General features: G+C 45.2%; 1 protein-coding gene across 5 annotated transcripts in view; it reads left to right on the top strand.

Annotated features, from left to right (window-relative positions):
* Positions 1–24,341, top strand: part of Kiaa1549l (KIAA1549 like) — a 268,939-nt gene that overhangs the window by 229,789 nt on the left and 14,809 nt on the right. For all 5 annotated transcript variants that reach the window (XM_013121632.3, XM_013121626.3, XM_013121620.3 and 2 more), the window contains exons 17-19: positions 15,309–15,659; positions 22,292–22,389; positions 24,006–24,154. In XM_013121632.3, coding sequence (XP_012977086.1) covers positions 15,309–15,659; positions 22,292–22,389; positions 24,006–24,154 — 598 coding nt within the window. The remainder of the gene's footprint in view (positions 1–15,308; positions 15,660–22,291; positions 22,390–24,005; positions 24,155–24,341) is intronic.

The raw sequence follows: 24,341 nt of genomic DNA, 5'->3' as shown, positions 1-24,341 counted from the left end.
TGCTCAGTGTGTTTACAAAATACCCACCAATAAATATCCATGAGATGTCCTGTTGCATGGTTTTGCCCTTCTGTGGGCTAGTGTAGTATAAGTGTTCTGAGCATGTTTAAGGTATGCTATAATGTTTGAGAGGCTAGATTTATTAAATGCTTTTTTAAATTGGTATGTTATTGGCTTACAATGGGGCGGGCTGAGACATAACCACATCATAAGCCAAGTGGCATCTGTATATGGTAGGCATTCCTGGCAGACCAACAAGTTCACAGCTTAAAAGGTGAGCAGTCAATTTGAAAATATTCATAAATATGGCTGATTTCCTGGAACATCCTAGAAGAGGTAATGTCACAGTTACCAGACCTCATTCCAGAGGCGTGCTTCAGGAAAATACATATCATGGGGGGGGGGGGTAGCAGCTAGTTCCTGCTGTGGTGACAAATACCAGACAAAAGCACTTAAGGAAGGGAGAGAGGGAGCGAAGAAGGGAGAGAGGGAAGGAGGGAGAGTTCATTTGGACTCACAGTTTGAAGGGATACAGTCCATCATGGAAGAGAAGGCATGGCAAGAGGAGAGAGGCCGCTGATCACATTGTAGCCCCAGCCCAGAAACAGAGAGAGCCATGCTGGTGCTTAGCTCACTGGCTCCTGCTTATTCACTAAGATCTTAGCCCACAGGACAGTGCTGCCTGTATCCAGGAGTTAAACCTTCCAGGAGCCCTCAGAGACACACCAAGAGCAGAGTTTCCATACTTACCCCACATCAGACCAGTTGATGCCCCACCTTTTGCTTACTTGACTCAAACGCATCACCCTTTAGTCCCTACAAGCTCATGTTTATCCCATAATGCAAAATGCACTTAGGCCAACCTAAATCGTTCCGTGGTCTTTAACCATCTCAACAGTGTTCAAAAGTCCACAGTCTCTTCTGAGACTCAAGGCAACCTTGTAATTCTGAGCACCTACAAAAAATAAGTAGTAGGGGCTGGAGAGATGGCTTAGCAGTTAAGAGCACAGTGTTTTTCCAGAGGGCCCAGGTTCAATTCCCAGCACCCACATGGTAGCTTACAACTGTCTATAAACTCTAATTCCAGGACATCTGATACACACACACACACACACACACACACACACACACACACACACATACACACATATATATATATAGGCAATATACCTCTGTACATAAAGTAATAATAAATTATTTAAAAAATAAGTAGCATAGTTCTGATATACAGAGTAAACATTCTCATCCCAACAGGGAGGAAAGGAGGCATAGCAAAGACAGACAGATCAGACCCAAACAACACAGAAGTCTAGCAGAAAAAGCACCAAATCCTTCAGCTCTGTGTCTGGCATCTCCAAAGAATATTAGCAGTCGAGCCCTCCACGCTCCTCATGCTCCCGCCACCTGCAGCACACATCCCCTCTCTTGGACTGACTGGACTGCCTGCAGCTCTCCTTGCCAGAAATCCCATGGTGCTGCCATCTCCAACGTCCTGAGTGAGCGTCTCCACCTCACACTTCATTGCAGTAGCCTCGGGACCTCCTTGAAGGATGCTCACCCTGCCACACATTCACACACACACACACACACACACACACACACACACACAGAGAGAGAGAGAGAGAGAGAGAGAGAGAGAGAGAGAGAGACAGAGACAGAGACAGAGACAGAGACAGAGACAGAGACAGACAGAGAGAAGAGATGCATGCACGCATGCACGCATGGTGGCTCTCTGGAATCTTGGTGTAAGCCTCTGTGACTCCCATACTCTCACATATCTCTCATGCCTGCAAAGCCAGTACCATACTGCTGATGGTTTGATGACGGCTCAAGATAGTAGCCTGGCCCTTTGGACCACAGCTATAGTGGTCACTGCTTGCCTTGGTGGCTAAAACTGAGGAAACACTTTCCTAGGCAATTGTCTTCAGTCGGGAACTTCTGTAGCATTCGTAGCTGAGCCTCTCTACTTTAGAATTAATTAGCATTTTAGTTGGAACCTTCTATGAATGGGAGTCCTGCCCCCAGGACACCTGTCTTATTGCCTCAGTTCAGAGCACTAACTTCTTATTTAATAGGGTTGATCCTTTAACACACTATTTCACATCCGCTTGTCTGCATCTTCAAATTCACATTTTTCATATATTGTTGCTCCATTTGTTGTCTGTTGCTATAGAACTGCATCAAAACAGCATGCAGTAGCTAGGACACATCCTGTCCTAAGGGGCCTCCACCCAACAGTTCAGCCCATCACTTCTGAAACCAGCATCGCTCAAGTTTTCTGAACATGGGAAGAATTCAGCCAGATTCTTTGCCAGAATGGCCATGAGTGGCCCTTAGCCCAGTTCCCAGTGGATTCCTTGTTCCTCTTTGAACATATATGAGCCATTTCATGTTTCTCTGGGTGTCTGATCCCCCCCACTTTCCCACCAGGCTGGCCCATTAAGTCTTGCTTACAGAAGGCTTTTCTAGTCAGGCATTCCAAACTCTCCAGCATCTCTCATGCAGACCAGTCCCAGAGGTCTGAAGACCACATGGTTAGGTTTGTCACGGCAATGGGTCCACATTAGTTACCAGTTTCCCGTAGTAGTTACTTTTCTCACTGCTCTTGCAAAAACAGCTTAAGAAAAGGTTTACTTTAGCTTATACTCAGAGGTCAGCTCTTGCTAGGAACACCCATCCATGGCTAGTTTATTCTATGCCTATGTGCCCTTTGGCCTACCTGTGGATCCCTAAGCCTTAGGGAGCCAATGAGTATCAGCATACACATGAGAACACTCCTGTCTCTCCCATTGCACATCACCTTTCGTGGAAGAGATAGGAATAAGGTCTAATGATGTGGCCCTGACTAGCCTGGAGCTCACTGTACTGACCATGCTACCCTCCAACTCACAGAGATCTGCCTGCTTCTATAGCCCAAGTGCTGGGAGTGAAGGCTTGTTGCCGCCATACCCTGCGTACTTATTAAATATGGTAAAACCGTTACAGTCTGTGCATTTAACTGATTCAAATTCAACAACGTGCCTCAAAGAAAAATACAAAGTTAACCTTTTATGCATATTCTGTTCTTCTTGTATATGTAAACTCCTTTTCCCCCTACTTTCTATATGACTATGCATAAGGCCATGTATGCAGTCCTGCATGGGTTGTTTAAGGGATTTTTCAAAAGCTTAACTCTGATTGATTTTTCCTTCTCTACTAGCATGAGCATCTAAGCTCCGTATGTGCAGTTCCACTGTCCTACCTTGGTGAGGCTCTGTGGGTGGTGGTTTGAAAGAAAATGGCCCCCAAAGGGAGTGACACTGTTAGGAGGTGTGGCCTTGTTGGAGGAAGTGTGTCACTGTGAGGCCGCACTTTGAGGTTTCCTTTGCTCAAACTTCCCTCAGTGTATCTGTCAGCCAACTTCCTGTTGCCTGCAAGATGTAGCACCGTCAACTCTAGCACCATGTCTGTCTGCAAGCCACCATGCTCCCCATCATGATGATAATGGATTAAACCTCTGAAACTGTAAGTGAGCCACCCAGTTAAATGCTTTACTTTGTAAGAGTTGTGTGGTTATTGTGTCTCTTCACGGTAATGAAAACCCTGAGACAGAGGGCATGCTGAATCATTTCTGGGGCCTGTCCCAGGTTGTGATTAGTGGTGCAAAAAGGTATAGGTTTTCTGTGACAATGAACTTGGGTAAAGAAAGAGAAAGTCCTTCAGGAGGTCTGATACTCCCTGGATGTCCCACAGCCACTGCCCAGTCTAGTCACCATTGGACTGAGCGGCCTCTACAAGACCACACTCTCAGGCTGAAGATCTTCTTGTGACTCCTAGAGATTTGAGTCTGGATCTCAATCTAAGTTCCCAGAAGCTCACGACTTACTTGCTGTGACATGTTCTGCTAGTTCATGTTTTCACTCCATCACCCAACCCATCAGCTGCACCCAAATGCCCTTCCCCAAGTGCGATGTGTCATGAGATATCCTTGCTCCCTGTGTTATGTGCTTATAACTCTGTGGAGAGCTTGTCTTCCTGCCTGCTTCATCTGAAGTTAAGACTTGGGGCTGGGTAGTTCCCACATGCGTTATGTTGGACAGCATCCCTGGCTCTACCTGGGAGCTCCCAGTAGCCCCTCCCAGTCATGACAACCAAAAATACCTCAAGACATTGCCCTACATACTCCTCCAGGTAAAGACACTGGCGTGGGCAATGCTTTCAGAACTTACTTTAAGTGTCATCTTGCCCACAATCTTTCCCAACATCCCCTCCATGCCTGTCTATGTGTCTGGCTTAGATATCCATCTTTTGTTGTTGTTCCAGTAATGCCTAGTTCTCAGCCCACAGTCAGTCCTTAACTCCCACCCCTGGCTTCCACTTGTCGGTTTATTTGTATTATTTCTCCAGCTGACTCTTCAAGGGCAGAAATCATGTTTTATTCATTCCTGAAACCTCGGCACTCAGGAAAGGAGCTGGTGTCCAGTAGATGCAGTGTCTCTATTTATTGAGCAAATGAACAAGCAAGGTGTCAACCAGAAGAGGTAACTCCTGAGCTGAGCCTGGTAAAGTGGGCACATTGACACCTCTGAATCACACAAGCACTATTGAAGCTGTAAACACGTATTCATGTGTACTGCTCTTTATAGTAAGTGGTGGTTATCCGCTCAGATGCTCTGGCTAAAAGCAGCAGAAAACCCAATGCAACTCAAATTGTTTTAAAACAATCGGGAGTGCGTTGGTTACAGTAAGTCCAGGAATGGTTTGATTGATCTGTCAGTTCATCCGTCTGGATTACACAGGGCTGTATCCACTTACACAGGGCTGTATCCACTTACACAGGGCTGTATCCACTTACACAGGGCTGTATCCCTTAGGCATGGGCTTGCTTCTCTCTTACCAGTGACTGCAGCAGTCCCAGCCCTCACAACCGTGCATTAGCCAGCACAGCAAAAAAGTCTTTTCCCAGTTATAAAAAATGTTTATAATTTTTACTCCAACTGTGCCACCATAAAGTGAATGCCTAGTTCTGTATCAATCACGCTGACAGCAAGAGCCAACACTAATTGATTTACCCAAGCCACGTCTAACCAATAGAGCTGATTCAAGCTTTGTCCCACCCAGAGAATCTAACTGAGACACAGGGTATGCTGGTTTGGTTTTGTCAACTTGTCACAAACCAATGTCACCTAGGAAGAGGGAACCTCAATTGAGGAATTGCCTCCAGCAAATTGGCCCATAAGCAAATCTGTAGTGCATTTTCTTGATTAATGGTTGATGTGGGAAGGCCCAGTCCATCATGGAAGGTACCACCCTGGGTATGTGTCCCTGGATTATACGAGAAAGCAGACTGAGCAAGTCAGTAAGCAGCATTCTTCCAGAGTCTCTGACTCAGTTCCTGCCTCCAGGTTCCTGCCTTGAATGCTGCTGACTTCCCTCAGTGACGGATTGTTACCCAGAAATGTAAGATGAGGTAAACCCTTCCTTCCCCGATGTGCTTTTGATCAGTGTTTTATCACAGCAACAAACCAAACTAGGACACGGGAAGGGAGAGGACAGATGCCAAGCCTGTCACAGTACTGCTTGAGGAGGGCTCCTCTCCAAGGAAGCCCCACGCACTTCTCCATGTCATTGTTCCCTTCCATGTCAGCCTCTCCTCTTTGGGTGTACCCCATATGTTCACTGTGGGGTTGGGAAGTCCAAGCTCAGTTGGAAGTATGTGCATCAGGGGTGTCTTTCAAAGAGGTGTTGCCAAAGAGGTTTGGCACCGTTGTCTGGTTTTTGCAAGGCAGAAGGAGGAGGAACAGCATATCAGGGTAGACATGGGGATAGTCCATCAGCCATGAGACAGTGCTGACTCATGGGAGAAGACCTACCTGGACTGTAGCACCAGCTCAGCCAAGGTGATTCAACTCAAAGTACAAAATAAAACAGCTTCCCATGAGGCTTTCAGACTGACTTCTTTTGAAACAGTAGTTTTAACCAAGTGACTGTGGCTTGTTGGTTATTCTCAAAGTTCACATGACGTGCAGGAACTGTGCTCACAGATTCTGGAGCTGAACTACAGCTTAGCTATGTAAATTGTGGATAGTTGCTTCACCTGTGTTTTAGTGTGCCTGTGTATAAAATGGGAATACACGTGGTCCTACCTCATAGGATGACTGTGAGAATAAATGTGTTAATGCTGGCAGAGTTGTGTGTAGAAAGGAGGCAGGTAACAGTGGTACCCATGGCTTTCAGACTTCAGAAGTGAGTGATGCTCTGCCTCCTTCTGCCTCTTTTCCATCCCAGCCCTGTAGACATCTCCTGTCTTCTGTGAAATGTATTCTGCACCAAGAAAAGGACTAATACTACCCAAAGGGAACCTTTCCAAGTCTGATGGGACTGGAGGTGGGTTTGGTGATGGGTACCTGAGACCTTTTCCTGTCACTCTAGCACACAGCCACACCTCTAAAGGTGACCTCTAAGGTCACACTTTCCCAGTGTGGGCATGTGGGATATTTTAACCTGCTGAGTACTGAACTCCTACTGAACATGAAGGACATAAGCACTGGAGCCTGTCCCCTCAAGTTCCCAATGTATGCTCAGGAGGTTTTCTTAGGCGCAGGGATGACAATAGAGACTTAGGATGCCTTCTGTCTTTCCCTATCCTGTCTATGTGGTCTCATTTCTCAATCCTTAGAAGATTAAAAGTAAATTAAGAGATGCTATCCTGTGTTTCCAGCTTACCCAGAACACAGAAACCACACTCTCTTCTTCTTACCCCATGGCCTGTATGATTGTAGTGGGTCACTGCAATGAATGTGAAACCTTGCAGGCAGGAAGTTCCCAAACCTTCTTTGGATCCCAGCCTCTGCTGATGAGGATCAGTCTGGCCTTTTTGGTAGAGACCTGTTCGAGAAGTGGGCTCAGAAGGAAGTGGCTGCAAAGGCCTGTCTACTCCTGTACCAGCATTCTGCAAAGGCAGAGCCCCTGAAGTTTGTTTTCCAGGAGTAGTTTTCTAAATATATCAGTGCTTCCAGCGAGACAGGCAGCTCTGGGCCTGTGAGATCCAGAACACACATCAAATGGGGGGAGGTGGACTTCACTGTTTTGTGTGGGCCCCAGGACCATGATCGGTGTTAAGAAAGACAGACAGGGATCCAGATCCATGTATCATGCCTGTGCCCATCTCAGTAGCCATCACCTCCAGCCTGCTCTTGGGCCCTTGCTAGACAGATGTAGAATGTCTGGAGACTCTTCTCCTGGCAGGGTGGAACTGTGACTAGCACCATGCAGAAAAGCAGAGCCTTGTGGCAAATTTTGGAGGGGGCTTTTCAAACTTTTGTACTCTAAAATTCAGTGTTGGAGTGAGGGCAAGTAGAGGTCTGTAAGGCATTCTTCTACTTTAGGACCTGTAACTGGGATTCTAGACTACATGCTCTTAAAAGCCCTTCAGCTCCATTTAAAATATAACTGTCTAGTCCATTCCAGAACCATGAAAATACCTTTCCTGCAGAAGACCTTTAAACAGATGTTCTTTAGGATTTTAAAACTATTTTGTGCTCTTTCTTCATTCAATGGGTATTTATTAAGTCTCACTATGTACCATTTGGGGACTCAGCAGAGAGCATGGCAAGTCCCTGCCCTCCACGACCTTGCAGCCCAATAGGAGAATAGAATTAAAAGCATAAAGATGAGCAGGGGATGCCAAAGGGACACTGGAAAGCCAAGAAGCAAGGCGAGGTGGTAGAGAATGACAGAGAACAACAGGGACTGATCTTAATATCTAAGCTAAGGGTAAGGTCTCTGGGAAAGCCACTTCTGAGAAAGAACCTCACAGAGAGCCACACACATCAGACCTGGGGAAGGAATGTTCCCAGACATGGAACAGCAAATGGAAAGACCCAGGGAAGACACGAACTTGGGAAGTTCAGGGAAGGAACATCAAATGTACAGATAGAGTGATTCCTCTTAGGAACGGGCTCAGCTAATTCCATCCTTTTCTCCATTTCTCCCACTCCTAATCCATCAAGTCCTGTTGGTCCTTTTCCAAAATATGTCTTGAAGTCACACTCATTGTCTTTGCCCATGACCCAAAACTCCTGTCATCTCTTCTTGCTTGAAATATTGCAAGAGCCTCCTAAGTAACTTTCCATAAATCCTGGCCACATGTCCCTCCTGCTTAGAAGTCTCTAGATGTTTGTGATTGTCCTTTGAAACCAGTCCAACCTTCTTACCATGACCTTTATGACCTTGTGGCATAAGTCCCAATCCTGGCAATTGGAACTTCAGCCACAAGGTCATGTCTTAGTTTGCTAGAGCACAAAGTGGTGTCAACAATAGAAGCTTATTTTCTCGGTGTCCTAGGGACCAGAAGTCTTAGGTCAAGACTTGTGGTGCTTGTCCTATGTGGGTGTACCATAAGTGCAAGACCAGGGTCCCCTGTGTTCAAGGGAGAAAAAAATTGTTTCAATTTCTTCAATGGGTTGTGATATACCATATAAAATTCCATAACTACCCCCAAACCTTAACTATATGCATATTCTCTATGCCAGTAATTCTATTTGTATAAATTTAACCTATGGATAAATTCATGGCTATATACAAAGTTTAATCACAAGGATAACTTTCAGATATCAAGAGACCATTTAAAACAGTGGATTTTTCATTATAATATTAAAATACCATATGATATAGCTATGACATTATTTAAAATTATTCCTTATGAGTGCATGTTTGTTGATAGAGAATGTTATTATATAGTATTTGTATATAATAATAATATATAGATACATGAATGTGTATTTTTAAAAGCCTTACGTGGGGGCTGGAGGGATGGCTCAGTAGTTAAGAGCATTTACTCTTCTTCCAGCATCCACATCAGGTGACTTACAATCACCTGAACTCCATTTCTAGGTGATTCGACACCCTTTTCTGGCCTCTAAGGGCACCTGTATGCATGTGCCATCTCCTCACAAGCACATACACACATATACATAAATAAACTTTTAAAAACTTTATATGTTATATCCATGTTTATAAAAGCATGTGTGCTTATTTTCTGATTATAAAATCACTATCCAGTTTATTCTGAAAGAGTATCTAAACCAAAGACATATGCTAACAATAATAATTCATAAATATCTCTAATCCTATACTCATATTTTTCATATATATAATATCATACTCAGTGGTTATGTTGACACAGTTAGTCATCTGGGAGAAGGGATCTCAACTGAGAGAATCTCTGAAATTGGCCTATATAGGCAAGCCTGTCTTCATTGTCTTAATTAGTGACAGGTGTAGGGGGGCCAGCTTACCGTGGAGGGGGCCAGCCCTGGGCAGGTGGTCCTGAGTTATCTAAGAGAGCAGGCTGAGCAGTCCATGGAGAACAAGCCAGTAAGCATCATTCCTCCTCCACTTCAGTTCCTGCCTCCCGGTTCCAACCTTGAGGACCTGACCTGACTGGCTTTGAGGGCAGATTGTACCTCCACAGTTTGATTTGGGTTTATCATAGCAATAAAACCCTGACTAAGACTGTGGTCCTTTATAAATCCCCCCCCCAATTTCTCTCCTTCATATACCATGATCACTTTTGATCTCTAGAAAACAAATTCTAGTTTTAAAACCCTACCGTCCAGCCAGGCAGTGGTGGCATATCCCAGCACTTGAGAGGCAGAGGTGAGTGGATTTCTGTGAGTTCAAGACCAGCCAAGTCTACAGACCTAGTTCCAGGGCAGCCAGAGCTGCTACACAGAGAAACCCTGTCTCAAAATAAACAAACAAACACCCTACAATTCCACACCCCTCCTCTCTCTGATTGCTGCCTCCACTTCCTATTCTGTCACAAAAGTCAGAGAATTTGATGTCAAAGTTTGGTCCCTCTCTAGAAGGGATGCAGCTGTCATGACCCATATGGTATTATGTATTCTGGCTGGGGCTGGGGGTTAGACATGTCAGGCATGGGCAGTATGTCAACAGTACTCCAATATTCATGTTCTATGTCCTCTTTCATGTGCATAGAAACATCTGGGAGGACATGCATGAATGTCACAATGTTAGCTGCAGTTATCTAGCAGTCTGATTACAATGGGTTTTAATTTTCTTTGTTCGGCTCATATCTGTGTCCTGTTTATTATTATTATTAGTCATTCCTTGATTGTTTTTTCTCTTTTTAGAATTTCTGTTGAAGTCTATCTTGAGTAACTTATAAAAATAGCTTCCCAGGATTTTTTCAATATGAAGTTGAGAAGCAAATATGCTAACTTTCAAGTTAAATGCACTTAAAAATATTCTCTATCCCAGATTTGGTCCCATATAGACACTGTACTCAAGTTAGCCATCAGCCAATATAGGGAGACTTTACTTTTTATCTCAAAGGATAAGGCATGTTCATAAGTGAATAGAAGTGAGGGGAAGGGTCAAGGACCAGGCGTCTTAGGGTTTCTATTTGTATGAAAGACACCATGACCATGATGACTCTTATAAGGAAAACATTTAATTGAAAGAGCTCACTTACAGTTTCAGAGTTCAGTCCATTATTATGGTGGGGAGCACCGCAGTGTGCAGGCAGATGTGGTGCTGGAGGATTAGCTCAGAGTCCTACATCTTGCAGGCAACAGGAAGTCGACTGAGACGATGGGAAGCATCCTGAGCATAGGAAACCTCAAAGCCTGCCCCACGGTGATACACTCCCTCCAACAATGCCATACCCACTCCAACAAAGCCACACTTCCTAATAGTGCCACTCCCTTTGAGTCTATGGGGGCCAATTACTTTCAAACTACCACACCAGGTAAACCAGTGGTCATGGTCCCCCTCATCTGCAAATGGACATATCTGTTCTATGTCCCTGTGAGGCTAAGCAAGGTAACACTTGTGATAGACTCCTCACAGGGCCAGCGTATATGAATACCCACTCTGTGGATTTCTTTCACTTAACAGTCAATCAAGGGCTTTAGACATGCAGCCCTGAACTGAGGGCTATGGTTGTCATAGCTCATTAGGTATAGATGGAACCCCAGAAGAGTGGCCCATCGACTAACGAGCAGTTGGTATTTGTTGACAGCTTATTGCCAGGTTTAGTGCTAAGCACTTTTGTTTATATACTGATGCTTTTATCCTATGGTCTCAGAAATAATCTCAGTAATTACTCTATCTCTGTCCTTTTCTTAGAAGCCTCTTCTGGTTTTGGTCAGAGCATACACCTATGGGTGATTAAGAGACCCGTTTGTATATGTACGATGGACATACACAATGTTTGACTTTTTAATGCCTCGATTTGCTCATCTGTACAATAAAAATAATCATATTCATTAATATTAAAACACAGGTTACTGTAAGAGTAAGGAGAGTCAATGTATACCAAGTTCAGAGAACAGTGCCTGGCATATAAGCTACTCATCACTGATAGTTGATATTATTACTGTTGCTATTTATCTCTCCTGTAGGATACTCCATCAGAGTCAGGTCACAGTTTTATTAACTGCTGTATCCTTAATGAAGCCTAAACAATAATTAGGGCCAAAAGCAGTAATTGTCCCATCGGGAAAAGAAACCTATGACCCATGGTGCAAGTAGAGGTCATAGAAGGTGTTTAACTTCCTGAGTGGGCATCAGATGATTTCAGGGACTGGGGTTAGGAGGGATGTGGCATTTCCTAGGGCCATTGGAGTCAAAGAGATGGTGTCTTAGTTAAGGTTTCTTTACTATGATGAAACATCATGATCAAAGAAACTTGGGGAGGAAAGGGTTTATTTGACTTACACTTCCACGGCACTGTTCATCATTAAAGACAGTCAGGACAGGAACTCAAACAAGGCAGGATCCAGTAGGCAGGAGCTGATGGAGAGGCCATGGACAGGTGCTGCTTACTAGCTTGCCATAGCTTGCTCAGCCTGTTTTCTTTTCTTTCTTTATTTTTTTTTTTCGTTTTTCGAAGCAGGGTTTCTCTGTGGCACTGGAGGCTGTCCTGGAATTAGCTCTTGTAGACCAGGTTGGTCTCGAATTCACAGAGATCACCTGCCTCTGCCTCCTGAGTACTGGGATTAAGGTGTGCTCCACCACTAACCGGTTCTCTTATAGAACCCAGGATTACCAGCCCAGGGATGGCACCACCCACAATGGGCTGGGCCCTCACGCATCAAACACCAATTAAAAAATGCCCTGCAGCTGAATCTTATGGAGGCTCTTTCTCAATTGAAGTTCCCTCCTTCCAGATGACTCTAGCATGTGTCAAGCTGACATAAAACCAGCCAGGACAGATGGTAAACGTCAGACAGTAGTTCAGTTTAACTACGGAGAGCATCCTGAGTCCCAGGGAGCCCCCTGTAGCTTGCCCATGTGTCTTACAGTTCATTAGCATTGGAGAGAATGTGATGAAGTGGGCTTTCCATCTTAACTTCAGACATACCCCATGGGGAGCGGGATGACATTTCTACAGTCAAGTCAAGTCTCAAAGTATTATTGATGCCAAGGGCCTTATGGTGGCCTCTAGAGAAACAGAAGTGCAGTGGGTTCAGGGCCTCCAATGTCTGGTGGGGGAGGCAAGGCAGACATTAAACAAATACAAGTGTATCCAGAATAAGGCAGAGTGGGTGGGAGCTAGCCTTGTTTCCACCTGTGGACAAGGAAAGACTGAGAACTGGGGCAGAACAGGAGTCTTTGAAGGTCATGGGCCGTGACACTTAGATTAAAGGAAGCCCCTGTGCAGGGTTAGAATCATTGATTTCTCCTGGGGCAGCATGGTGGCAGATGGAAGCGGGAACCTGGAGTAAATGTTCCCCCAGCAAAGGTAATGCTACCCCTCACTAACCCAACTCAGAGAGGTGCCCTGCCCACCTCCTGCATGGCACAGCCCCACCTCAGGGGTCTTAAGGAGGACAGGAGAGTAAGGTATGTTACTAAGAAGTGCACTCTTGCCCTGCCTAATGCACAGCTATAAATTCACACAAGAATATACTCACTCTCTGACTGCACTGAAAGGTGACAAAATCATGGCTCAGCTCACCTCAGTGCCATTAATCTCTCACCTGGGAGTAATCTGGCATTAAACATCCATTGTGTATTAGGGAGATTGAAGATGTAGAGAGGAAGGCCATGTGTGGGTAGCAGCCATCATTGATGAGGCAGTATGGCCCGGTGGGATATGCCCAGGGCAACATGCCCCCTCCGGGGGACTTGGAGCAAATCATTTAACTTCCTCTACTTTACAATGGCACTTGAAATAAACTCCAAATGTTCTCTGCATTATAGAGAAAGTTCCTTATAGAAGTTGTACTCGTTATCTAGAAGCAAGCAAAATCTTAACAGTCAGATTTGCTGGCCTTCAGAAAACCCATTTCCCAGACTGTGATCACAAGCCTTTCTCTACAAGAGTCTCAGTGGCATGACATGTCCTTGTACTAAGGGATGATTTTATGTACTATCCTATGATCTGCTTTTGCATATGTTAAGAAATAATACTTGAAATTGATTGCTGTAGTTGTTTGCTAATAAATCTAGTCTTTAAGGTACATAGAGAGTCTTAATTTTGATCTTGAACTATATACAAGTCAAGTCTTAACTCTCTAGTCCCTAATGTCTTTTTTGTGCTGTGATTTCAATTTCTTCACTAATGTGTATGTACTAATTCCATACTAAAGAAAAGTGGATATGCTTTTAAAACACATCCTAGTTAGGGTTACTATTGCTGTGATGAAACGCCGTGACCAAAAGCAAGTTGGGAAGGAAAGAGTTTATGTGTCTTACGCTTCCATACCCTAAGCTATCACTGAAGGATGTCAGGATAGGAACTCATACAGAGCAGGAACCTGGAGACAGGAGCTGATGCAGAGGCCATGGAGGGGTGCTGCTTACTGGCTTGCTTTCCATGGCTTGCTCAGCCTGCTTTCTTAAAGAAATCAGGACCACCAACCAAGGGATGACACTACCCACCATGAGCTGCGCCCTCCCCCATCAATCACTAATTAGGAAAATGCCCTATGGCTTGCCTGTCACCTGATCTTACAGCCCTTTCCTTAATCGAGGTTCCCTCCTCTCAGATGACTCTAGCTTGTGTCAAGTGGACTTAGAACTGTCCAGTGCAAACATGAATTTATCACAGCTCTGACTTCTGTGATCTTTGAGAGCAGGACTTGCCTGAATGAATGAATTCCCTACTGATATCTTCTTACAGTGTCTATTTTAGCAGCCAGGTGCCTCATACATAGTAATTCAAATTCATGATAATTTGTATGAATAACAGCAATAATGGATCTGAGGGTGCTGCTGATGGTGACTAGCGTATCCATGCCCTGTGCCCGTTCTAAATCTTCTCCCAGACGTTCACTGGATCTTTGCAGCGCCCTCTGAGGTAATACATCATCCTTTTACAAGTGAAGATGTGGAAATAAAGCAGCTCTCCAGGCTGGGACATCTTTAACACCCTAGTTTTTTAGATTCTCAGTGCCCGTAGATCTGGCTCTTACCATAGCAGCTACTGTGGGCAGCGGACTGCATCGCCTGAGCCACCCCTTGTCTCCTGGTTTTCTGCACTCGGAGATTTAAGTATGGCCGGTGTGATAGGGTGAGCGCTTATATGCTTCCCATAGAACTGTGAAGAATGAACCCTCACAGGCACCCCACAGAACAGAATATACAGTTTACTAAACATACCTTCATCAACAGACAGCCTAAATTGACAGCCCATGTAGACTTCTCTGGAAGCTAACAAGATCCAGTTGTCTAACCCCCTCAGTTCTGCCCCTACTCCCTGAATGGTGGGTGCAGGTGAAGGAGAATGTTCTAGATCAGTAGATCTCAAACTTGAGAAGGCATCAGAATCTCCTAGCATGCTCATGAAAGCAGGGCGCTGGGTCCAATCCGGGGCTTTTCGTTCATGGCATTTAATGCTTGTAGGTGATCTGTGTAGAAGGATGACTGTGTTGTGCTCCATGATAAATGGAATCAGGAAACCAGGAAGTCCCTAACCAATAGCTGGACCCAGGCTCATTTAAAGTGATTTGCCATCCTTTGGGGTGTAGACTACAGAATGCTCCAGATTCTTATACCCAAAGGCATCTAGATTTTGAGAATGCCATTAATTTAACCAGTGAAAGCCGTTTCTCATTATTATGCTAATTAGCAAGTCTGCAGGACTGGTGTAGCTGTGGACACCTGAAGACTACAATAGCAACGGGAGTTCAGTCTGCCCAATAGCCGACTGCTCCCGCTGTGGGAATTCCTAGATAGAGCGCATTGGATACGACCTAAGTTAGCACGGACTCATTATTTCATCGGTCCCAGTGAATATTTTAGGATGCAGGAAAGAGCTTCATTAACAAATCGCTGGGCTTTGTTTGATCCCGCAGACTGAACCCGAGATCATAGAGGAAACCAATGTCGACAGAGTCCATGAGCCCAGGGGCTACGGCAGGTCACGGCAGGTGAAAGGCCACTCAGAGACCTCCACACTGAGCTCACAACCCTCCATCGACGAAGTCCGGCAGCAGATGCACATGCTTCTAGAGGAAGCCTTCAGCCTGGCATCCGCTGGCCACGCAGGCCAAAGCCGGCACCCGGAGACCTACGGCTCTACTCAGCACCTGCCGTACTCGGAGGTGGTGACCAGCGCTCCAGGGACCATGACACGGCCCAGGGCTGGAGTGCAGTGGGTGCCCACCTACCGGCCAGAAATGTACCAATACAGTCTGCCCCGACCGGTAAGTCACACCTCCTGTGAGTTCCCTGTCCCCACTACAGTCCAACAAGGGACCCAAAGCAAGGATGTGCTGGAGTCCCCTCCCATACTTCACTCGCGATCCAAAGCCAAGCCTTGTTCTCGTGGGACAGGTCCCAGAGGAGCCTTACGAGAAACCTTAACCCATTTTAGAGGCATTTCCTTTCCTGCTATCACTCCTGAAAGGGTTGACCCCATTCCCCACTCACTGATGGTTTTCTCCACTTTCAGACATGAAACCCAACTTAAATGTGAAAAGGCATCAAAGGGCCCTGCAAAAAGGGCCTGTGCACCCCGGTGGCTAAGAATACACTCTGTGAGCCAGGTGGCCTGACTGAATCCCACCTTGACCACTTTCTGGCTTTGAAACTTGAGGGAGTTTTTTTAAGTTTCTGCTGGCAAAAATAAATACATATGAACAATAGCCTACTGCCTAGTAAGTAGGAAGCCCCTCTCTAAGTTCATAAGAGTTAATTATCTTGGCATTGCTTTATGTAATACATTTGTATACCTGTGTAAGGATCTTACACAGTCTATACAATGAACCTCTGAGACAAGTACAGTTTTATTACCAATTTACAGAAGAGGGTGTCCAGTCCTATGGAAACTTAAGTTATAAACATTTGTGAGTTGCCAAGTGGGTGCTGGGACTGGAACCCTGGTCTCCCAATGAACCATTTTAACCACTTAACCAGCATCCTTATGGTTACATTTTAAAGTACACATTTTAGTGGTAGTCACATACTCCCATCTTGTACAACTATCTAGAACTTCGTCTTGCCAACATGATACTCTATACTCATTAAAAGAAAACTCCCTTGTCTTCCCTCTCCACAGTCCTGGAAGTTACTGCTTACCTCTGTCTATAAAGTTGGCTGCTTTATGTACTTCATACAAAACATTTGTCTCTATATGATTGGTATATTTCACTTAGCATAGCCCTCAAGTTTAATCCATGTAGCATGCATCAGAAGGCCCTTCCTAAATTTTAAAGCCGAATAATACTCAAATGTACATCCCACATTGTATCTGTCTGTCTGGCAGGATGGACTTGAGCTGTTTTCACCTTTCGGCCACAGTAGGTTGTGCTGATCCTCACACAGCTATACAAATATCTCCTCCAGCTCTTGCTTTCATTCTTTTGAGTGTCTGTCTACCATGAGTAGGTGGACTGGATCACATGGAATTCTATTTCCTACTGGCATTGTTTTCTACAATGGTTGTAGCATTTTTCATTCTCTCCTACAATGAATTGCTGATTTCTTCACAGCTCACCAATTTTTGTTACTTTCTGTTCTCTTGATAGTAGACATCCTCATGTGTTTGAGGTAGGTCTCATTATGGTTTTGTTTGCCACTCATATGTCTTCTTAACATAATTAAAAAGATACAATATACTTTGGAGCAATGCTCAGGTTTCAATAATATAAATCTGTCATTGCCATCAAAAAATGTTTGTGCAGAAACCCTGCATTCCTTAAAAAAAAAGTCAACAACTCCAAGGCCACTCCAGTCACATTCCCAAGGGTCTGGATCTAAAAAGATGGGAAAAGTCTCTGTCAGACTTATATATTTGCCATTATAAAATGCTTTCCCAGCCAAATGTGGTGGCACACAGTTTTAATCCCAGCACTCAGGAGGCAGAGGCAGGAGGATCTCTGTGAGTCCAAGGCCAGCCTGGTCTACAGAGGGAGTTCCAGGATAACCAGGGCTACACAGAGGAATCCTGTCTAGAAAAAGCAATAAATAAATAAATAAAATGCTTTCCCACATCATCATTCTTATTATAGTTTCTGAGATCACAGTGTTCTGATCATGTACATTAAGCTGGCAGCTGCCCCGTTCTGAAAGGGAATTTCCTCCCTGAGGTCTATAAAATATTTCAGTCTTAACACATTTACATACCCCACCTAGGAAGTTGCCCTCTGGGAAAGGCCACTTGTATCTGTTCTGTGTTGATTGCCTCCAGCTTCAGTCTCCTTGATGAATCCTTGCCAATCTCTGTATAAGGACCCCTACACTTGATCACTAGCCAGAAGTGGAACAGTGCTCACCAATCAAGTGATCTCAGGGACCAGCTCTGAGCCTCAGAGTCTGCGTGTAGTGGTGGTGATAAGAGGGCTGTTAGTTCCTGCTAAATGATTAGCAGAGTCCTGGTATCTGGCAAGCACCCTAGACCTGTTGGCTGATAATCAGTAGACTGTTTGGCATGGTGCCAGTGCATCAAATTATTTGATAGTGTTCGTTATCATCAAATGAGTTCTCCTGTATGGTTGAGCCTACTGTCTGCATCCCTTTCCACTTTCTGAGACCACATCTAGTTTTCCCACTCTGTTAAGCCCATTTAAGATATGCACATGATGCCCTACCTCAGCATCCCAAGGAAACATTGCTTTTCTTTGGTGACAAGTCTCAGGAGCCACTGAGCTCCCCTGACTGGTGGCTGATTCTAGAAACCCATGAGGGCTCTGGGTTTCAGAAGGAAAACTTTAGATGACAGAAAAAGGTCTTCCCATCAGTGACATGGTAGCTGTTGCCATAGCCCTTATACGTCTGTTCAGTAAAGACATCTAAAACTATGGTAGGCCATGTGAACATTCCAGCATCTGTTTGTTATGATTGGGAGTTGGCAATTGTGCTGAAGAGTACAAACCCATCAGAAAATAGGGGTGCTTCAGAGGGAAAAGGTCTGAGGCATAACCCAACTTCGGGGCAAACAGTCAAACAAGAAGACACTAGGAGCATCCACTCATCATCAAGGGGTCCTTCTCTGCCAAGTGCACAGGAGACTCCTGTCTCCATGAAAGGAGAAAATAGCCAGCAACACACAATGGAGATGATGATGCTTGACTTAAGGTCTTGCAGAGGCCCCTGTGCTATGATAATGTAAAAATCAATAGAAAAATCAATAAGATACCTATGATTACTTTTTGTCTTGGAAAAAAAGAAAATGCTCCAAACTCTGCTGGGAGAATAATTGGGAGCTGGTGTTTTTAATATGCCAGGGCCAGCCTCGTGGGATTTATGTCCAGGGAAAGGTTGCTGATGGCATCTTGGAATTTCTGCAGTGCAGTCTGGGAGGACTTGCTCATATTTTACCTCTTGAATCTATAAAGAAATTGGATTTGACACCTAATGACCAATCCAATTTTGCTAGCAACCATAATGGGTCTATGCCAAGTGGAATGAAAATATCCTACAACTTTCCTGCTGGTGAGAGTATACGGATTCTTAAAAATGCATTAGGATTGAAACATCTTCCCCCACTAAACTTTACAGAAGGATTAGCAGTACTACTAATAATTACACCTGCCATCTATTGGTTCCCATTGTTGACTGAATACTGATGTAAGTGCTGTGTAGACATGACCTCTCCTGTACAGACATGATATCTCCTAATCCATCAACCCTCCTATGATATTGCTATCACTAACTCCAAGTACTCAGTTAAAAAACAAGTTTGGAAAAGTGAAGAAACTTGTCTAAGTTTCCCTTGATGTCCACAGGGGACAGGTTCAAGACTCCTCAAAAAGCCACAAATCCCTTCAATACTCAAGTCCTTCACAGGCCTCATTTGCATATGAAACCTACTCATATGCTCCTATGTCATCTCTAGGTTATTTAGAGTGCCAAGCACGACATAACCCAAGCACTATGTGAATAGCTGTCATCTATATTGTTTGGGGAGTGATTATAAGAAAAATCTGAATGTGCTCAGTGTAGACTGAGTTTTCTTTTTGAACATATTCCATTGTCAGTCATTTGAATCCCCAGCTGTGGAATCCCCAGGGAACAACTGAACTTACAGAGTGGGAAAGATAGAGAAATTTTCTCAGCTCATGCACTCATGGCAATGCCCATCTCTGTCGTAAATGCGACTACCAAAGTTCCAAGAACATAGCCCAAGAGTGGGAGGTCTGCTTTCCTGCATAAGAGTGCTTTATCCTGACAAAGCCTACTAATAAAGGGGACCCCTTTAATGATCAACAGAAGCTCAGAAAAAGTTTTTATCAAATCCCTTAGTGGTTTACTATTAAGCAAGCATAGGAAGCTTTTTCTTGGCTAGCAAACTGTGTTGAGTACAGAATAGGCCCTTCAAGATCCAGAGTTAAAAATAAATCTCTGCCTCCTCTGCTGAATAGCATCAGAGGCCGGAAGAGACAGAGGGGTTGTGAACCCCTGTATTATGTGAAGGGAGCGTGTCACTTGTGGAATTATTAAGAATTGTGAAGGTGTAACTGGAAACACATGCAGGACAATGGTTTTCAACCTGTCTACAAAACTCGGAGTTCAGGGAGCACCACAGGAAGCCATCATGAAATAAGGGTCAGGCCAAATTTAGCAAGCCATTCTCTCCCCATTTCAACCAGACACACTGCTTTCAAGCACATGCTTCATCTGAAACACAGCTTCAGAAATAAGTGAGGACGGTGCGGTGGATAAGGCATTTGCTGCATAAGTAGGAGACCCTGCCTACGAAGATACAGTGGAGAGCAATGCAGGAAGACCCTCAGCCTCAGTCCTCCACTGCCCTCGGCATCTGGGCGCCAGTGTCAGACTTGGTCAGCACCGACTCTGCAGCTTCTCTTTTTATATTTTCAGTTTCCTTGTTTCAGTTCATTTTTACTGAGTTCCTCAGTTCTTTTCCCAAGTTTCTCAATTCTCTCTTCATCAATTATGAATGCACACTTTAATTCCCCAACACTGAGTGCTTTATCACAGGAACCCCTGTCTAAAAGTTGTTGTTTGTGAGTATGTCATAGCATTCCTGATGGCATCTCAATTTGGTCAGTTAATAATCTTTAAAAATTGTATATTTATTTTAAATTATGTAATAGGTGCTACATGTGAAAATGTGGGGTTTTGTATATGTGTCATGCCCACAGGACCAGAAAATGGTGCTGGAGCTGAGGTTATAGGCTGTTAGTTGTGAGCTGTCTGATGTGGGTGCTGGGAACTGAACTTGGATCCTATGGAAGAACATGTGCCCTTAATCACTGAGCCATCAGCTCTGGTCTAACTCTTTAAAAGCATTTGTTACAATGTTATTTTGTGGTGGTGGTGGTGGTGGTGGTGGTTGTTTTGTGTCTGGACAACTGAAACTTTTAAGTCTTTAAACGTCTGTGTCTGTGTCCTTGGTACTGACTTTCATTCCTCCCTTCTGGTATATTTCATAAGCTCCTGTTTGTAGTATAAGCTCCTATTTAATTTTTAATTGCACTAAGCCTACTTTAGAGACACTCCACTCCAAAGAGAATTTCCAGGTGTTCCACGTAGGCCTTAGAACCTCACCAGTCACCATTCCAAGGAGAGGCCAGGCTTGCCGGGCACATGCGGACCTCAACCACGTGCCCTGTGCAGAAGCCTGAGCTCACAAGCAGACACCAGTCGGCTGCGATGGGTTTGTCTTCTGGGAAGCCACATCTTTTGCATTTGCTTCCTGCTCACTATTTTCACCTCTGGTATCAGCTCACAGTTTTGTTTTAGTTTGCTGAGATGCAGGGAACGGAGGCTACCAGAGTTGTCCTTAATGATTTCCCTCACTGCTCACAATTTTCCTCGTACATTAAAAAAGTGTGCTCACTGCTGTTATGTGGGTTAGTCCTGACAGGTATGGTGTTTGCTGGAATGCTGGGGGACCATAATCCTGTTAATGGAGTCCCCTTGTGGCAGCATTTTAAAGGCCTGCCATCCTGTGCTTTGAGAGTCTGATAGGCAAGCACATGCACTGAAGAGACAAGTTGAGCTTTGTCTACCCCAAGAGCATCTCTAGATTTTTCTCTCTCTATTGTAGGCCTTGGCCTGACCCTCTCTGATCCTGTCTGTCTTTCCTTTATCCCCTCACATGTTGACTGGTCTTTGCTTCGTTGCAAAGTCCGTGGACACAGGGCCTTGCCTACCTTCTCAGTAACTCCCTGAGCACAGCATTGATGTGTCCACTTCAGAAGAGCATGTTGAAGTCCACAGAGGTCACCAGGCTTACCTACGAGTTCAAAGTCTGTTCATCAGATCCTCCTGCCCCCAAATCCATTCCTTTCTCACATTCAACCAGTGTTGCATGAGAAAGGAAACTGCCCGCAATGAGTCATTCATTCCTCCTTTCACACTACTAACATCTATTGATCCTTCACTGCGCACTACTCCAGGCATGATATTACTGACAACAAAACCTTGCCCTTAAAGTCTTAGATTAGAGTCTAGCTGGTGGCAGATAATAAATAAGCAAGCAGCCATATAATTTAGCCCAAAAGTACTCATTTCCTTAAACAGAGAAGGGGGGGTATGAGACAGGATAAATGGCCTGAAGGAAGGAGCTAGGGCAAGACCAGGAGAAAATCATGCCAGGAAGAAGGAGCAGCCAATGACCAAGGAGGAGGGTGTGTCCCAAGGCCACTGAAGGGCTCTGAGACTACAGTGGTCCAAGCAAATCAGAGAGCTACAGAGATGAGAGCACATGGGATGACACTGGGCACTGCATGACTAAGGACAATCTAGGGGACGCATTCCAGGAAGGACCGAGAGTCTGGCCTCTGGAAGGATGCTCCCTCCTTAAATAAGGAGCTGTGTGCTGGGTGACACTGCTTTTAACAGCTCTAACTTGCTTGTCTCTCCACAGGCTTACAGGTTTTCCCAGCTTCCTGAAATGGTCATGGGCTCTCCCCCGCCACCCGTACCTCCCAGGACAGGTCCTGTGGCTGTGGCTTCCCTCAGGCGGTAACACATTCCTTTCTTGGCTTTGTTTGAAATATTTGGAAAAGTTTTGACCTCCGGGTTGTCTAGTTGCCCCAGTAAACTCACTATTCCCTGCCCCAGTTCAAGATGTGTCCCCTGTGACTGGGACATGGACATATCATGAAGGAAGTGGAGACCATAGCACATTGAGCAATTTGCTTGTCTTTCTAAATAGAAAGTCCCTGAGGCCTCCACAACTAAAACTACCCCAGGTTGATTGCACTGTACCTTGATTGCCCATATCCTCACCTTGAAGACATGAAAATGACAAGTGTGGCTGCCTCATCCCATGTTTGCATACCCAGAAGTCCCTTTGTTACTTCTAGGGCAGTATCTCAGGGGCCAGGGGGCAGTGAGTCTGGACTACCCACTCCAGTCTTGACTTTTCAGAGAGACCGAACTCAAACACCTCAGTATGGGGCATTTCTAACCCTTCTCTTTGATCTTTGCTGATACAGCCAGTGCACATCTTTAATAAGTGGGACAAGAAATAGAAAACCCCGGAACTCCGGGGAAGGAGGAACTAATCCTGATACCCAGGCTGGGGATAACCCTGCGCAGGGGAACTCATCAGTCACTGTCCCAGCCCTGTTCCACAACCTCCCATAACATACTGGTCAGCCCATCTGTGGGCCACAGGCATGGACTTTGCAACGGTGGTTAAAAAAAAAAAGTGAGATTCCCTAGAGAAGTGTTGTTTTCAGCTCTGATGATTCAGTGTCAAGCCAACTTGACATCACCTCTTGAGGCCAGTGGTGACCAGAACGGGGTGGCAAGAAGCCCACCAAGGGTCCATTGCCTAATCTGCCGAAGGTCTGATTCCAGGCAGAACACCTTGCCTCTTGGGATTCCTCAGGAAGGGGTCTCAGCAGAGCATGCATGGAAAGATCCACAAGTTTCCCTAGAAAGGGTCTTCTGAAGCAGAGCTGTGGGAGCAAACAGGCAGGAAGGAGGGATGAAGAGGGAAGGGGGACCCCACACTGGCCAACCACCCCACCTCCTACCCTGCTGTGTAGTCAGATCCGCCCAGCCTCCTAAAGGAAGCACAGGGGGTTCTGAGCTATTCCTGTGCTCAGATCAGTTACCCACCTCAGTCCTTCTGGGCAGGTCTGCTGATAGCCATCTCCTGTCCATTTCTTCTGCCAACCGCTACCCCACCTTCCGCACCATCTGCCATCATCACCCACATGAGGATGTAACTTTCCTGCATTAGACCAGGAATGCACTTTAGAGGGAAAGCTTCCATCTCATTGGCTGTTGATGATGTCGTCACCTCCTAGGTCTACCATCCCCAGATAATACCCAGAACTAATTCCCTTGCTGCTTTTACATGGGAATCAAAGATTCTACTACCCAGAACCATCCTTAGAGAACTAACCTCAAACAGGGGAAAACAAAAACAAAATGGACCCCACTGTTGCAGGTCTGGGTGCCACCTGCCATGCAGACACCACCAGCAGTGCTATTGCTATTGGTGGCAAATCAATCCCAGGACCTCATGAGAGTGGGGGCTTGGTGGCATCAGCCATTTTTAAGTGTGATGTGACTGCTTGTGCCTGAGGCATGCTCGCATCACACAGTCTCTCTGCCCTGCCCAGGTCCACCTCAGATATTGGCAGCAAGACCCGGATGGCCGAGTCCACAGGACCTGAGCCCGCCCAGTTGCATGACAGTGCCTCGTTTGCCCAGGTGTCCAGAGGTCCCGTGTCGGTGACGCAGTTGGATCAATCGGCTTTAAATTACTCAGGTGAGCCAGAGAAAAGTCCTTTTCCCTGTGCTGAGCCCTCCCAAATTCACACAAACTGCCACTGCCAGGAACCAGAGACATCTTATGCCTGGGTCCTCTGACTTCATTAGTACTGACCAGAGGAGCTGCTGGCTTTATTTCTTTTTTTAAAGAAAAAAAAAAGCTGAACCCTAGTTATGCTAAAGCT

This window comes from Mesocricetus auratus, unplaced genomic scaffold (genome assembly GCF_017639785.1).
Source record: "Mesocricetus auratus isolate SY011 unplaced genomic scaffold, BCM_Maur_2.0 Super-Scaffold_100004, whole genome shotgun sequence".
NCBI lineage: Eukaryota > Metazoa > Chordata > Mammalia > Rodentia > Cricetidae > Mesocricetus > Mesocricetus auratus.
The sequence above is the reverse complement of the archived record's forward strand: the minus strand, read 5'-3'. Positions and strand labels throughout refer to the sequence as shown.